The 17,429-nt window shown below is 45.1% G+C and overlaps 1 protein-coding gene across 2 annotated transcripts in view; it reads right to left on the minus strand.

Annotated features, from left to right (window-relative positions):
• NCAPH (non-SMC condensin I complex subunit H) overlaps positions 1 to 17,429 on the minus strand; it is a 38,745-nt gene that overhangs the window by 11,662 nt on the left and 9,654 nt on the right. For both annotated transcript variants that reach the window (XM_057558160.1, XM_057558161.1), the window contains exons 4-10: positions 16,896 to 16,988; positions 16,430 to 16,568; positions 15,826 to 15,950; positions 6,106 to 6,295; positions 4,915 to 5,006; positions 3,955 to 4,163; positions 199 to 347 (exon numbers count right to left, since the gene is read on the minus strand). In XM_057558160.1, coding sequence (XP_057414143.1) covers positions 199 to 347; positions 3,955 to 4,163; positions 4,915 to 5,006; positions 6,106 to 6,295; positions 15,826 to 15,950; positions 16,430 to 16,568; positions 16,896 to 16,988 — 997 coding nt within the window. The remainder of the gene's footprint in view (positions 1 to 198; positions 348 to 3,954; positions 4,164 to 4,914; positions 5,007 to 6,105; positions 6,296 to 15,825; positions 15,951 to 16,429; positions 16,569 to 16,895; positions 16,989 to 17,429) is intronic.

A 17,429-nucleotide genomic window follows, 5' to 3' on the forward strand; every position in this document is an offset into this window, starting at 1 on the left:
AGAGGCTTCAGTCTTAACTGATCCCTCATCCCAGGCCAGGCCAACTGACTGTCCAACCAGGAGGCTGCTTATCTGTGTATTTCTACAGCTTGTCAGGAGGTACAAGACAGTGACTGGCATTTCCCTTCCTAGGCTGAACTGCTGACTGGCTGGTCATCTGCACTATCTCTTCTTAGAGTTCCGTCTAGAAGTACATACGTTTGTGCCGGAGTCTAAAGCGCCAGTGATCCGGGCCAGCCCACATCGACATGGTTCGGGGGCTAAAGTAGGAATACTCTCCAGGTTTCATGGATAGAAGGGGACACAAGCTCCAAATGTCTCCATCCCCGAGGGGAGTCATTTCTTCTCTGCAACACATGTGAAATCATGTTTTAACATGTACAATCATGCACGTGGTGATATATACAAGACAATTGTGTATTTACACATAAAGCAGCATGTGACGCAGCTGCAGACTCTACCTACTTTTCCACAAATGGGCAACATTTCTAAGAGTAAGTCCAACATAAATCATCATTAATAAGCCATTAGTTTTTACTTAATCAGTGCTTTTGCTTCTCTTCATTTTATAATATGATCGTATCTATATAAGTACTTTAGATGTTTCAAAGTGCTTCATAAAATGAAGTTTACCCATTTGAGAGACAAGAAAACAGAAAGAAACTGAGTTTTTATATAAGACTGCACAGCTAGTAAAAGCCAGAACTGGGAGCTGGACACCATCCCCTGAATCCCAGCCTCAGGGTCTTTCCACACACAAGGCTTCCTGCCACGTGACATGGTAACCGCGTTCCTTCTTCACCATGCTTCCATAAATGAGGGCTCCACTCACACTGCTGTACTTCCTACTGAAAGTGAAAAACATGTTATTCTAATTTATGTTCCCCACATGATTGGGGGCCCCCCTAATAATCTATCTGTTAAACCATCTAGCTTTACTCTTTGCTGTGTGTGAAGTGCCTAACTGGCCCATCCAGCATGGCAATTTTGGGTTGGTTTTTCACCCTCTCTGCAAGGTACTAGAATGTGTGAGGTAGCTTTCACCTAAAGGCCCCTGCCAGGTCAGAAAGCCTATTAGTGCTGCTGTAGTGCCCTCTAAAGGTAATGGCAATGAGGAAACTTCACACGGCGAGGACCTTTTCACCTGTATTGAGCCATACATAAAAATCTCCTTTACATCAAGCCTATGGAATAAGCTAAAAAAGCTTTAAAAGAAGGAATTTGCCTTTATCTACAGAATCTTTTTTTAAAAACCAGTAAACTGTATTTGTATATTTACTGTGTGATAAAAACTTAATTTTAAAAATTAAACTATACTAGGGACTTCTCTGGTGGTCCAGTGGTTAAGACTCCTTGCTCCCAATGCAGGGGGCCCGGGTTTGATCCCTGGTCAGGGAACGAGATCCCACATGCCCGAATTAAGAGCCCGCATGCCGCAACTACGACCCAGCGCAGCCAAATTATTAATTTAAAAATTAAATTAAAATATACTTTAAAATCCCCACTTTTAGTCTGTAACTGCCTAGCCTGTGTTGTTAAGTAATAACTGTACTGCACTGTACTGCATTTCTCCCAGAGGGAGAAAGAAGACAGCTTCAGGAGCATCTCCACTCAATTCTCAGATACTCTCCTGTTAAAGCGATGGCGACTGGGAGAGCAATTTATTGGGAACTTACAGGCAAAGCTCTAAAGAGCTTGGCTCCCATCTTCTGAGAGTCTGTGGGCCAGAACCAGACTGAGGCCCTTGAGGCTTGAACTCTAGCCTTTTAATAATTCTTTCAATACACAATGCTATGTGGCAGGTACCCTACTGGTCCCAACTCCCCCACTCACCAACTAACTTAATCCATAGCCCACCCCTCCATCAGGCTTCTCTCTGCCCTCTGGAGGGAGTCTTTGTTTCTTCTACCCACCGCCACAACCACAAGTCCCCTCCTTCAATGTACCACCAGCTCAGTCATGCTGCACTACTAACCGCAGGTTAAAGGTCTCCCCAGTTAAGTGCTCTGGGGTGGATCCTACCATCCACAGCTCATTACATGCAGCCAGGATTGGCCAAGGGTGCAGGGCAACTCCCAGCTCCACCCCATTTCCTACCCTCTCTGAGCCTGTTTCCTCACCTGTAAAACGGGGATAACAGGACCTAATTATAGGGTTGTTGTAAGGATTAAGTGATTGTATTTTATATATTATATAAATTATGTGAAATAACGCAGGTAAGGCACCTGGCAGAGTGTCTGGCATGAAGTCAGGATAATAAGGAGCTCAGTAAACATCAGGTACTACTATTATCATCTAGTCCCAACCGTTCACTTTATGGGTGAGAAAACAAAGACCCCAAAGGTGATGCCACTTGTCCCACATCTCACAGCCATCCATGGCAGGGTCAGGCTTCGTTCAGTGCAAACACTTGCTGAGCTCCCGGGAAGCCCCCTATCCTTATGCCAGGGGTAAGGATTTCAAGATGGACAAAACCCTAGACTAGAACCTAAGTCCCCTGCCCCTAATGTGCTCGCTCAGTAGGATGGAGTCTAAGATTTTGTTCTGTCTGGAACTGGGGAGAGAAATGGAGACATTTGTTCAAAATTTGTTTAAAATAACCATCTATGGTTATACGGTTATAACAAAATAACAAAATGGAAGTGACTAAAGTCCTTCACTACACCAGTTCCTCAGATGTCACCTCATTGTTTAGCAAAAGTGATAGCTCTTCTCTGACATTTGAAAATGGTATTAAAAGAGCTCATCCCTCCAACCTACCTACCATTTCCCACTTCTTAGAAGACAGGATGGGAAAAGGGACAAAATCACAGGTCTGGTAATAGTAAAAATCAGGAGAGGAGGGTTCTAAAAGGGCCTAGGGGGGTAATTTTTCCTTGAGATCCAAACATTCAGCCCCTTGACTTCTACTCAGATTTGAAGAGGCATTATCAGTCTAATCACTCCCCCCATGGGCAGACAAAGTGAGCTCAAGAAAGCAATCTCATCCTGGAGACACTCAAGCAACGCTCCTGAAGGGATCTTTGCCTCGGTGGGAAATTATACTGGACAACTTCTAAAGTTTCGCACATACTAAACCAGCTTGCCTGTCCCCACTCCCAGGTTTGCCAAGCTGCTGCTACAGGCACAGGGTTATCAGAGGGTCTGTTTGTTCTAGTCTCGTGGAATCTGCTACACCCAGGCCCATTCAAGACCTTTAGAGGCCCTCGGCACTGCAGGATTGTGGGATCCTGCTTCCCGATCATATTCCAAATTAAAATAATACTAATCTATTAAGTACATATAATAAAGGCCAACAAAGTTCAGATTGTCTTATGATGCTTACTAATCAAAAATCTAAATTACTAGAGACCAATTCTACCATCTCCCACACCCCATATGCTCATTTTTACCTGCTTTTTTAGTTTTCCTTGCTTTGCTCATCCCCGGTCTACCTATCTTATGACCAACACTGCCCAGACCCATCTTTGCCCTTTAGGCAGGGGCCACTTTTTTCTGGTAATCAACACATAAGCCTGTTTTCTGTCTATAACTGATACGGAGTGATTCAGCCAAAAGCCAGACCACGTGCAGGGCGTCGAAAGGGAGCACCCTCCATGCTACCAAGATGGAGGTGGTGAGGACAGCCACCAATGAAGTAGCTATTATAACCCAGCACTTTATGTATTTTAGTTCTATGCTTATGGACTCCTGCAATGTCAGGTTTATGACCAGTAAGTGGCTGAGCTGACATTCAAAGGCAGATTGATTCCACGGTGAGTCACGTTTATGACCAATAAGTGGCTGAGCTGACATTCAAAGGCAGATTGATTCCACAGTGAGTCAGAATGGCTCAGCCTGTGTGACAACACAGTACACAAGCCCAGCCAATCACAGAGACGAAATTAGACTGTCCCAGCAGGAAATCTGGGAAAACTCCTACGGGAACATTTCCCGTGGCCCTGAGTGCCTTACTGGCAGGGCTCCTTCCAGCTCCCGAACTTGGTGTGGTCCCCAGCTGCGGTGTGGTCCCCAACTGCGGTGTGGTCTGGGTCATCATTGGCATCAAAGTCGTCCTCCAAGGCCCCAACAGGGAAGTCCCCACAGTCGCTCTCCTCCACCTCGGCATTGATGTCAAACACCTGATCGTTCTTCTTAAACTTGTCCATCAGGGCTGACACCGACTGGAAGGGACAAAGAGAGCCCCCAGTTCTCTGCATTCCCATCACCACCCCCGCCACTGCTGGAGGACCCCCCCCACCCCCGCTCCTCGGAGCCAGTGTTCTCACGAGAGCAAAGCGCTGAGGAAGTTTATATTGTGCGGCACAGGATGAAGCTGTATTGTCGTTAGGCACATTTTGTAAAACATGGAACAGGAATCTGCATCCTTTAACTACATGTTTAGAGAAGACAGTTTTCCATGGAAACCATTTATTTTGGAGGTTGTAGTAAGTAGGCTAAAGGGGGCCAGGCTAAAAATACACAGAGGAAAGCTTTACACATGATAATTTCTCAGGAAACTCTGTGCCAAGGGACTCAACCCTGAAGAGGAGGAAATTCCTCGAGCTTGACAGCAGCCTAAGAGACCAGAGGCCACTGGGACAACCATGTTTGAGAGTAAATCTGATAAGAATCGAGCACCCAGGAATGGAAGGATTGCCTTACCCTGGGGAAGCAGACACGAAGTTGATCCCAGTACTCTAATCCCAGCTGGCTAGTGGGCCTGCTGCAGCGCACACCACCACTCCCACCCCTGCCCCAGGGTTTACTCCCTACGGAGGAGCCAAAGGAAATATCTTCTGTACTGCTGGCTAAATAAAAACGATGCCACAGTTTTGGTTCCCATCGGCAGAACTAATCTTGGGCCCTCTCACGGAAACCACAAGCTGTTGGAGAAATGCCCAGAGCCCTCAGAAGCCCAGGAATTGGCCGCACCTCATTATGCGTTTCACTGTCCCATTCAGTGAACTGGAACCCCGCCAGGGAAGGGCAGATCTGGCGATCTTCCACACACTGCTGCAGGGGCGCTGGGGGCACAGGAAGATCACAGAGAGGGTTCAGAGCAGGATGGAGACACGCCTCGCCCCCTCAAGATGACCAGAGCAGCACCACGGAGGGAGGGGCACGGCCACCTCCTGTTTCTCGGGAAGAGGCTGGCTGGCAGCCGATCTGTTCGCAGACCTCTCTCCTGGGAGAGGGCGTGCACTCAGGCACATGCCTGCACTAGAGGCAGGCTCCACACTGGCATCCCAGGAATTAGGAAAACACTACAGCAGAAACCCGAAGCACAGACTCTGACTCTGAAATAGACTCCGTGCCCTATGCTAGAGCTGGGAAATCAAAAACCCATCCTTAAAGCATAGTTAAGTGCACAGCCAATTGTGCAATGCCACTTATTCTAGTCCCAAATTAAACTAGGTACAGATTACCTACCTCAGTTGAGTGCATACACCTGGACAATTGTTAGTACAAAATAGTTATACTCAGCAAATTTTAGACAAGAATAAACAGGAGGAGAATGGGCCCCGTAACATCTGCGTAGCCCTGCAGAAGGGGAGGAACAATTTCATGTAACACACGAAAATCATTCCACGGGAGAACAGCGCCTGGCCCTCACACCACCCTGGGCCTGTCCTCAGAGGATCTCCCAGAGTGGGGCGTGGGAGGGGGATAAAATCACTGCCAAGCCAGTATGAGGGACTGATAACAGGACAGGTCTGTTCCCAGACCACCACGGCGGATTCTGAAAACAGTTCACAAAGCCCTCTTCTCCTCAGGACCCCCGGGTTAGTAACAGGCCTCTGGCTCAACAAGTCTCTTAAAGCCCCTCTCCCAAGTCCAAAACTCTGACACTCCAGGGTGACTGTGAGAACTGACTGCTAGCAGGGCACCTGAAGGATGTGGCACATACAGACCACAAGCACTGGCTACTACTGTTGAAGACTCCATGCTGCAGACAGGACGAAAACTTAGTTTCTCCCGAAAAAATGCCCATTTTGTCATTCCATGGGAACCTTCCGGGCAAATAAGCAACAGAAGAGCATGATGGGCTTACTACACCCATGGTTATGTAGAAACTTCTCTGATGACTGAACTGCTCTGCTAAAAGGCATCACGTGGACCTACCTTTTAAATCGGTCATTTCCACCCAACCTAAATCCGGCAAGTCAAGAGGTTCTCCAGTGGAGAGAGTCTGGACATCGGAGGGAAAGAGCAGCTCACTCCTATAGTCGTGGCAGTGGAGGGTGGAGAGAAACACCCCTGCTGTACTGCACTCATCAAACGAGGCTGCCGTCTTCTGGAACATGGGATCGATCTGAGCAGAAAAACAGAGGGAACCCAGAATTATGGGATGTAGCCAAAGGAAATAGAAAATCTCATTCACTGGACCCTGCTCATTCACAGCTGCATATACTGGATTGAAATGTCTCTGCACATGATCAAAAAAGGGGGAGGGCCTTTCTAATTGATCAGGTAAAATCCCATCCCAGTTCAAAAGGAGGGCTGTACGTGGCCAGATGGATAAATGTACACAGTAAATGGTGACAAGCTTATATCGTGTCAATCTGTTTGTTTACAAACAACCCAATCAAAAAATGGGCGGAAGACTTAAATAGACATTTCTCCAAAGAAGACATACAGATGGCCAACAAACACATGAAAAGATGCTCAACATCTAACTATTAGAGAAATGCAAATCAAAACTACAATGAGGTATCACCTCACACTGGTCAGAATGGCAATCATCTAAAAATCCACAAACAATAAATGCTGGAGAGGGTGTGGAGAAAAGGGAACCCTCTTGCACTGTTGGTGGGAATGTAAATTGATGCAGCCACTGTGGAGAACAGAATGGAGGTTCCTTAAAAGACTAAAAATAGAACTACCACTTGACCCAGCAATCCCACTCCTGGGCATAGACCCAGAGAAAACCATAATTCAAAAAGATATGTACACCTCAATGTTCATTGCAGCACTAGTTACAATAGCCAGGACATGAAAGCAACCTAAATGTCCATCAACAGAAGAATGGATAAAGAAAATGTGCTACATATATACAATGGAATATTACTGAGCCATAAAAAGGAAGGAAATTGTGCAATCTGCAGAGACGTGGATCAACCTAGAGATTGTCATACAGAGTGAAGCCAGAAAGAGAAAAATATTGTATACTATCACTTACATGTGGAATCTAGAAAAACGATATAGATGAACTTATTTGCAAAGCAGAAATAGAGACACAAACGTAGAGAACAGAAGTATGGATACCGGGGGGGAAGTGGGTGTGGGATGAATGGGGAGATTGGGATTGACATATATACACTATTGATACTATGTATAAAATAGGCAACTAATGAGAAATACTGTACAGCACAGGGAACTCTACTCAATGCTCTGTGGTGACCTAAATAGGGAGGAAATCCAAAAAAGAGGGGATATATGTATACGTATAGCTGATTCACTTTGCTGTACAGCAGAAACTAACACAACATTGTAAAGCAACTATACTCCAATAAAAATTAATTTTAAAAAAATCTGGTTATTTACAATATACCTGGACAGTATCCTTCTGCTGGTCTCTTTCCACGGTCACCGTTTTTAAACGTCTATCTCTAGTAGAATGCTACCACAACAAATTCCGCTGACTTAAAAAGCCTGCGTGATGGATCTGTTCGCAGAATCCCATCACTCCTCTGAACAGAAATATTTTCAAAGATTTGGAAGAACACGAGTAAGAGATCCGGGCAAAGGACAGCCAGAGTCAGCAGGGTTAGATGTCCGGGTTAAACATGGGAGAGGTTGTCAGAAGACCCCCAAGGCTGGGGTCAAGGAGCAGGAGTGGCATAACCATGTGTCACCAAGCCCCAAAGGAGAACAGGGCAAGGCACATGCATGTGTGGCAAGAGGGCAGAAGCCACCTGGGACTCTACAGGAGACCCGGTGACAGGAAAAAGGTCAGGTACCAGGTTCACAGGTCTTCCTCATGTCTCAGGATGTGGCTACTATGGAGAGAGGGGCTCTTAATTCTGAGGACAGGTGTGGCTCTCTGGCTCTTTTCCGGCCCCCTTAACCCTGAGCCCAACCTCACCGGAACTGAGAGTCTTCTCTCGCTTCCCGATAAGCTGGTCCCAGAGCAGCACCTACGGCACCTCCACGTTCTCCGTCTCCTTACCCCTCACCCGGTCAGTTACATGGCCTGGTGGGTTTTCCTCCCAGTGTGTCTCTACCACCTACCCCTTCTTCCCATCCTCACTGCCACCAATATAACCCTCGCCTGAGTTAACCCTTGTCTCTGGTCTCTCCTACTCCTTTTCCTAAAAATACCAGTGGTGCTATTCCCATTCCCTTCCTCAAATGCTCACCAGAGCAATGATTTCCCACCTGGACCCCAACATCCCTAGAGGTCTCATGTAGTTAATGAAACTCAGCCTTTCAAAGAGTCAACACGGAAACTGTACACTGACCCACATTAAAGCTGAAACGCTAAGATAACTTTCCTCACTTTTGCCTAGAATTAGATCATGTCAGTGTGAGAACAATGGTTCTCTCATGTAAATTAGATTTGACTTACATCTTTGAGTGATTTGTGGGAAAATGAATTATTGACGACTGTACAGTCTGGATAAATGAACTTTTTGAAACAAGGATCCCAGCAAGGAAGAGAAACAGTAAGAGAAGGCCTTGGTAGACAGCAGACTACATGACAAAGTCTAGGGTTGTTTCAGCCTTATGAGAAAATCCACAGCTGTAGCCCAACTTGCACACTGTCCAGCTTCCTAAGGAACCAGAACTTTTCCTGCTTCGTGACCTTTGCTTATGCCTCTGCCTAGAATCACCTTCTTGTCACCACCTGACAAACACCTACCCTCCCTTCATAGCCCAGTTCAAATCTCACCTCTTCCGGAAACTCTGGCCTCCACCCACTCTGGTCTCCTGAGTATGTGCCTTGACCTGCCTTACACTGTGTCTATTTGTGCCCTCCTGGTCTGAAGGACTGGAGCATAATCAGGCTGGAATCCCCGTGACAGCAAGAATTCTGCACACAGCAGAGAGCTGTGTCCAAATTAGATCAGCTCATATACAAACAAGGGTTCTCAGCTGGTCCAGACATACCCACAGAACACCTGCTGTCTAATCTCCCGCCATTGCCAAGAGAATGCAGGTTCAATGAATAGCTGAAACTTCAGATTTTAAGTTTGTGCCCACCACCCCCCCTTCTTTTTTAGCTTCCAAACGTTCAGTTATTCTACGTTTACCACAGATTACAGAGCAAAAAAAGCTCCCCAGGATCAGGGTTCTCGGTGTTTCTTCAAGATCCTGCTGTCTTCACTTGTGTAAATAGACCAAAGCCCGACAGCCGCAGGCTTGAAGGGAGGAGCATTGCTGCTCTTTCGTTCTCTCTTTAGAACATGGGAGAGGCCAGCGCAAGCCTCCTCGGGCTCCCTAGAATCGGGTCTACCTGGGAAGACACAAGATGGTAGGAAAAGAGAATTTCCTACCATGCTGTTGAATTGAACATTTCAGTGCAGAACCAAAAGCACAAGCAAGAATGATGGTGAAGTAAATATTCAGATTACCTGGGAAGGTGAAAAAACAAGGAGAATTGGGGAAGGGAAGGTTAGGTGGGAGAGGATTTTATGGCTCCCCTTCAGATGTGTAAGAGACATATTACCATGGATCAAGCACTTTGACAAATACTGACCCACTAACACAAAACTCAGGGATATCTGTTTTTAGTTTGACAAAGTGAGATTCGGAGACTTTTCCCAGGCCACACGACTAAGACAGTAAAACCAGGATCTGAACTTTACATGGTCTGCCTCCAATGCTGACCCATAGATAGAAAAAAAGAATACAACTCCCTCCCCTAAAGAGCCTGGCCCCCTCACCTCTACCCTGGCTCTTGGGCCTCGGCCTCGGGGCCCTGCCCCGGCCATCCCCATCCGCACCCAGTCCTCACCCCAACACGGGCTGGAGAATCGTCCTGCCCGGACCCCATCAGCCAGAGTGACCGCAGCCAGGCCCCTCACTCCCAGCCACCACACGCTCAGCCTCACCACTACCATCTGCCTGAGACAACATCCTCTCAAGGGGGTGGGAACTGGTTCCTGGGGGAAGGTGAGAAATATCTTAGAAATTACAATAATTTTTGCCTCTCCAACCTTGACCTTACCTGGCAAAATTGTATTCCTTTGGAATTAATTTCAAGGAAGAGGGATAGGAACAAAACATCTAAAAAGGCTCAGTGGTGTGTGTGTGGGGGGGTGTCATGACGAAAGCCTGGGAAGCACAGCTCTAAGGAAACACGGTATTGCCCGAGGACACCGTCTCCCCAGGACGGCTGCTTCCTCTCCCGCAGCCCTCACACCGCTGGCCCAGACGTCAGATAGGTGATTTCCTTGCTCCTCATCGCAGCTTCCAGACTATTCTCCTTCCCAATTCCTACAACCCTCACCTTTGAATGTAACATCAGACCCTACCACCCTCTGCCCATCAGACTCTACCACCCTGTTGCAATCACCTTCTAGTCCCCAGGTCACAACCCTACCCCCTTCTTAGAAGATTTTAATATTAGCTCCTGACTCACTCCTGTTCTCCAACATTATTGCTGTCGTGGTTTCCGGTAATTTCACTATCCATGTAGACCCATCTAATATTCTGGCCTCTCAGTTCCTTGATATCCTCTCCTTCAGTGGTCTTGTGCTTCATCCTAAGAACCCCAAGACTCATGGGATCCTACCATGACCCCCTGCCCCTTCTGCCTTTTGCTCCCTGGCCTGTTTTCTGAATTGAATCATTAACCAGGACTGCAACCTCTCTGTATGCTCAATTTCAAGTGCCCCTCTCTGACAACCACCTCTTGTCTTTCCAGCCTACACTTTCTTGTCTCCAACGCCAAGAAGCCTTTGGTCCCATCAGGCCCTACAGTCTACTGGTCACATGGCTTTACACTGTCCTTCACACACCTCTTTTCCCAGCTAAAATTCCACAATTCCACAATGATCACAACCACCCCCTTGCATACACTCTCAGCTCCAGCGCCCCTTTCAGCTGTGTCACATTCACTCAGCTAAACACAATCCTTTGTTAAATCTAACTTTCTGCCTACTCCATGCTTGCACCCACACAGCCAGTCATGGCTGGAGAAAGACACAAAGTCATGGGACTTCCCTGGTGGTCCAGTGGTTAAGAATCCACCTTCCAATACAGGGGACGCAGGTTCCATCCCTGGCCGGGGAACTAAGATCCCACATCCTGCGGGGCAACTAAGCCTGCGCACCGCAACTACTGAGCCCGTGTGTTTTGGAGCCTGTGCACCACAACTAGAGAGCAGCCCACGCATCACAACAAAGAGCCTGTGCACCTCAACGAAAGACCCGCATGCTGCAACGAAGATCCCATGTGCCGCAACAAAGACCCGACAGAGCAAAAAAAAAAAAAAAAGACACAAAGTCAGGCTGACTGACCTCACTGTAAATCCATCCTCCAGTGCCCTCAGGGAAACCCTAAGTGTTGTCTGGCCATCAAACTACATTTCCCTAGTCCCTCCACTCCCCCATCCTCTTACATAACTCCCTACTACTACCTTATCCTCTCTTCAAACCTCCAACACTTTCCTCCTCTATACTGTCAGTTGAAGATCTGGCTTGTTTCACTGATGGGGGTGGGGGTGGGGGGTGGAAGGGGAAGCACAACCAGACAAGAATATCCAGAATGCACCCATGTGCACACACTCAAGCCCCACCTCTCATCAGCCACTGTGCTCCTCAGACAAGCCCCATCCAAGCCGTCCAATCCTTGCCCTTCTCACCTGCTCGAACACCACCCTAGCATTTCTCCTCCCTTTTCTGCATCATCAATAATTCCTTCTCCACTAGACTGTTGCCATCAACAAGTAAACATGCTGTTAATTCTCCCATTTAAAAAAACAAACAACAACAAAAAGGCATTTTTCACAGAACTAGAACAAATAATTATAAAATTTGTATGGAAACACAAAAGACCCCAAATAGCCAAAACAATCCTGAGAAAGAAGAACAGAGCTGGAGGATTCACACTCCCAGACTTCAGACTATACTACAAAGCTACAGTAATCTAAACAGTATGGTATTGGCACAAAAAACAGACACATAGATCAGTGGAACAGGATAGAAAGCCCAGAAATAAACCCACGCACTTATGGTCAATCTATGACAAAGGAGGCAAGAATAAACAATGGGGAAAAAAATGATCTCTTCAATAAGTGGTGCTGGGAAAACTGGACAGCTACATACAAAAGAATGAAGTTAAAACACTCTCTAACACCATACACAAAAATAAACACAAAATGGATTAAAGACCTAAATGTAAGACTGGAAACCATGAAACTCCTAGAAGAATACACAGCCAGAACACTCTTTGACATAAATTGTAGCAGTTATTTTTTTGGATCTGTCTCCTAAGGCAAAGGAAACAAAAGCAAAAATAAACAAATGAGACCTAATTAAACTCAAAGGCTTTTGCACAGCAAAGGAAACCATTGACAAAATGAAAAGACAACCTACTTGACTCGGAGGAAATAACTGCAAATGATATGACCGATAAGGGGTTAATATCCAAAATATATAAACAGCTCATACAAGTCAATATCAAAAAAAAAAAAAAACCCAATCAAAAAATGGGCAGAAGATGTAAACAGACATTTTTCCAAAGAAGACACACAGATAGCAAACAGACACATGAAAAGATGTTCAACACTGCTAATCATCAGAGAAATGCAAATCAAAACTAAAATGAGATATCACCTCACACCTGTCAGAATGGCTATCATTAAAAAAGATGATAAACAGGGACTTCCCTGGTGGCGCAGTGGTTAAGAATCTGCCTGCCAATGCAGGGGACACAGGTTCAAGCCCTGGTCCGGGAATATCCCACATGCCGCGGAGCAACTAAGTCCGTGCGCCACAACTACTGAGCCTGCGCTCTAGAGCCCGTGTGCCACAACTCCTGAAGCCCGCATGCCTAGAGGCCATGCTCCACAACAAGAGAAGCCACCGCAATGAGAGGCCCGTGCACTGCAATGAAGAGTAGCCCCCACTCACTGCAACTAGAGAAAGCCTGTGCGCAGCAACAAAGAACCAACACAGCCAAAAATAAAAAAAAAAAAAAGACCACAAATAACAAATGCTGATAAGGATGTGGAGAAAAGGAAACCCTTGTATATAGTTGGTGGGAATATAAATTAGTGCAGCCACTATGGAGGGTTCCCAAAACACTAAAAACAAAACTACCATTTGATCCAGCAATTCCACTCCTGGGTATATATCTGAAGAAAACGAAAACACTGATTTGAAAAGATACATGCATCCCAATGTTCATAGAGGCATTATTTACAAGAGCCAAGATATGGAAGCAACTTAAGTATCTGTCAACAGGTGAATGGATAAAGAAGATGCTGTGTATATGTGTGTGTGTGTACATACACACACACACACACACACACACAAACACACACACACAATGGAATACTACTTAGCCATAAAAAAAATGATGTTTCGCTGTTTGCAACAGTATGGCTGGACCTCGACATGGCTGGAGGTTATTATGCTTAGTGAAATAAGCCAGAGAAAGACAAATACTGTATGTTATCACTTATATGTGAAATGTAAAAAATAAAACAAAGGAACGTATATAACAAAATAGAAACAGACTCAAAAGACATAGAGAACAAACTAGTGTTTACCAGTGGGGAGAGGGAAAGGGAAGGGGCAAGATAGGGGTAGGGGATTAAGAGGTACAAATTACTATGTATAAAATAAATAAGCTACAAGAATATATTGTACAGCACAGGGAATAGAGCCAATATTTTATAACTTTAAATGAAGTATAATCTATAAAAATTTTGAATCACTATGTTGTACACCTGAAACTAATATAACATTGTAAGTAAATTACACCTCAAAAATAATTTTTAAAAATTAAAAAAGAATATACTGTGCAAATATTCCCATGTCAACAAATACTACAATATCATTCTTTAAAAAAACAAAAACAAAAACAAAAAAACACAAAAACTCAGGACCTTACTTTCCCCTCCATTTGCCATTCCATTACTCTGCCCCAATTTATAGCAAAACTCTTCTAAAAAACTGCCTCCCTTCCCATTTGTTTCCCACTGCCCAATTCATTTTGAAAAATTTCAAACCTACAAGAATGTTGAAATAGTAATATGAATCTCTGTGTAACTTTTACCTAGATTTCCCAACAGGTAACATTTTTCATATTTGCTTTCTCCCTGTCCCCGACAACAGAACCTTCTTGGAAGTAGATATTACAAGGCTTTGCCTCTCTGGCAGTTATTAAGCTATTGCCACTCAGCACCAAACCTACCTTCTATACTTTGCTCTGTGATGCTGGGTTGGAGACCACACTTCAGCTGTGCCAGCAGCTCCCTACTGGGCTCCACCAAAAGGGGGCACTAGAGGGAGATGGCAGGGCTGGCGGAAGGAGAAGGGACCCACTTCTTTCTGCAGGATTCCTGTTCCTGGGAGTGTCACCCAGCAGTGATTCACCACCCCAGCAGCAGCAGGTCCTACCTGGGCAGTAGCTGAATTTAACTTGTACTTTTTCCTTATACTCACAGAACCAACCTCGTTGGGTGCCAATAAGAGACACCAGCACCAGTGGGCATTCCCTCCTCAGACGTCTGGGTCCTGGGCCCCCAAGCCCCTCCTCCAAACTCAGGGACACCAGCATCAGCCAAGCAGCACCCCTTCCTTGGAGGTCTGAGCTGCAGCTCCCCAGGGCCCCTTCGCCAAGCTCACCATGGCCTCAGGCTGCCATATTTGACATGGTTGACCACTCCATCCTCCCTAAAACTCTCATTTCAATACCACACTCTCCTGGTCTTCCCCCACCTACTAGACGTTTCTTATTCAGCTCTCTAAACTGTTAAGACAGGGGTATCCGGGACCAGTCCTTTTTCCACATACACTTATTCCCTTGGTGATCAATTCCAGTCTCATGACCTTAATTACTAAGGTAAGAGAAAGAAATAATCTAGTCCATCGTTGGTGGGATGCAGGTAAGAGAAAGAAATAATCTAGTCCATCGTTGGTGGGAGAGTAAGTTGGTATAACCTTTTTGTGAGGGCAATGGAAATTTCATGTCTCAGAATTTTCTTACAAATATACTCCCAGAAGAATGCAAACAGGTACAAGAATGTTCACTGAAATTGTTTTTAATAGCAAAAATTTTTTTTTAAATTGTAGCAATATCTGTTTGCTTTAAATTAACTGCTAATTTATAAAGAGGCCTCTGGTACCATTCCTTTAAGCAGATTCCTCAGGATTTGCTAAATCATGTAAGGTTGTTTAGAGCATGGATTCTGGAGCCAGACCACTTAGTTTCAAATCCCAGTTTACTTACTAATTACATCATCTTGGACAAGTTACTCCACAGCCCTGCACCTCAATTACCTCTTCATAAAATGTAGCAAGGATGTTGTAAGGACAGAATGGGTTAACACAGGTCACGGGCCTTGGGCAGCACAGTGTGCCTGGGAGACACACAATAAATGTTAGCTGTCATCACCACTGCTGCATGTACTACAGAAGAAAATTAATATTTTAATCAATTGGTTTTCTCAGTAATTTGCCATCTCGTTCTACTCAATCATTCTGAAATATTGAGGGAAAAGCAGGGACCTACCCCTGTCAGTCTTCGCTGTAAAGCTAAAGGATGACAATGCAGAGACACCAGTTGAATATTTTACTCCCTGGAGGCCTGAACAAGCACATAGCAGCAAGTTTCTGCCACTGAGCCTCTGAATTAGTCAGAGACTACACTGGGCACACAGTTTCTCACCTCACACTTTCGATCTGCTTCGGAGACATTGAGGTTGTTTATATTCTGCTCGATGGTTTTGTACAAGTGCTTCTTCCTTGGCTTTGGAGCCTTCTTGGTTGTTCCTGTTTCGGTTGCACTTCCATCTACAAGGAGTAAGACCGTGCACTGCAGGGGCTGCTTTGGAGCATGTAACTGAACTTATCAATTCAAGTTCTTCAACACTCTAGAGAGTGATCATAATTAAAACACATGCCATCCCCTCAAGGCAGCAGGCACGTCTAATCTGCAGCTTAGGGAGAAACCAAACTACTAGATTAAGTATTTGGTTTCTGATACAAGTCAATTTCCAAAGACCCCCCCCAAATCAGAAGCTCCCTAGTTGGTGATGTTTACTCAATCTTGTCTAAATAAAATCTAAAAGCTTTTATAAGGTCCTTCTCTTTTCCAAAGAAAAACAAATCTAGTGTTTGAGTATCTTCTCGAATATAATTCTGAAAATGTCCATATCTTCAACAGAATGAGAGAAGTGATTTCTTGTGACTTCATTTCAGTATGTTACTCAAATAACTACCTGTTACACCCTTTAAAAAAGCCCCTTACATCCAGATCCCAACCCATGTACCTGCACCATGGCCCTCTTCTTCTTCCGGAGATGGTGCATCCTTGCCCAGCCCACCAAGGACTTTGTATACATCAGCATGGACGGCATCTACGCGCACAGCATAGATCTTGGTGCTGGCATCCAGAGTGCCAGCAGCCACCTAGTCAAACAAGCAGAGCTGTACTCATGGTGATCATAAAAAAGGAGCAGCTGAACAGGCAAAACACAGCAATCTGTATAAAATATGTACTTGCCCTTAAGAAAAAAATGACAAAGATTCCCCTAACACAGGGAATAAAAAAAAGCATAACAGAAAGATATTTTCTCTACATTTCATCAGTTAAGGAAAGAAAGTAAAGTAGCTAATAAAATGTCTTAAACAAGGAAGGCTCTCATGTATTTGTAGAATTCAATTATTGTGCTATGCTAAGGATTAGCAATCACTAGCATTAATTCAGATGCAAGAGAAGGTGAACATCCTTCTTACTTTAAAGTTGGTCGGTTCGGCATCTTTCTGTTTAAGAATCTCTGACATAAAATCAATCAAGTGCAAGCCAAAAGCATTCTTGGTGGTGATTTTCTGAAAACAGAAAGTTTTAGAAAGGTTTGTTATTTATAGCCTATGCTTACATAAATAATGCTACCCTGTCATGGGAAGCCAAGCTTTTAAACAGGAATATCCCACATCTCAACACAGATATCCATTCCCACAAACGTCTGGTGATACAGCTAAATCCATGTGTGTACTTCCTCATTCTCAAGGTCTGGAGTGACGGCACACAATTCCTGAGTGTTCTGTGTGCAGGTCCTGTTCTAAGCACTGACACAGAGGGGCTCAGTGACCCTCAGAACAACTCTCAGGCAGGGACTATTCTCATTCCCATTTTACAGAGGAGGACCACCCTGCAGCACAGTGGCTGAGTGACTTGCCAAGGCCACACAGCTTTGTAAGTGACAGGATTCCAACTCAGGCTAGATCTAGGGCTCACAATTAGCCCACAACCCTACTATCTATCTACTA

This window comes from Balaenoptera acutorostrata, chromosome 12, assembly GCF_949987535.1.
Source record: "Balaenoptera acutorostrata chromosome 12, mBalAcu1.1, whole genome shotgun sequence".
In the NCBI taxonomy this organism is placed as follows: domain Eukaryota; kingdom Metazoa; phylum Chordata; class Mammalia; order Artiodactyla; family Balaenopteridae; genus Balaenoptera; species Balaenoptera acutorostrata.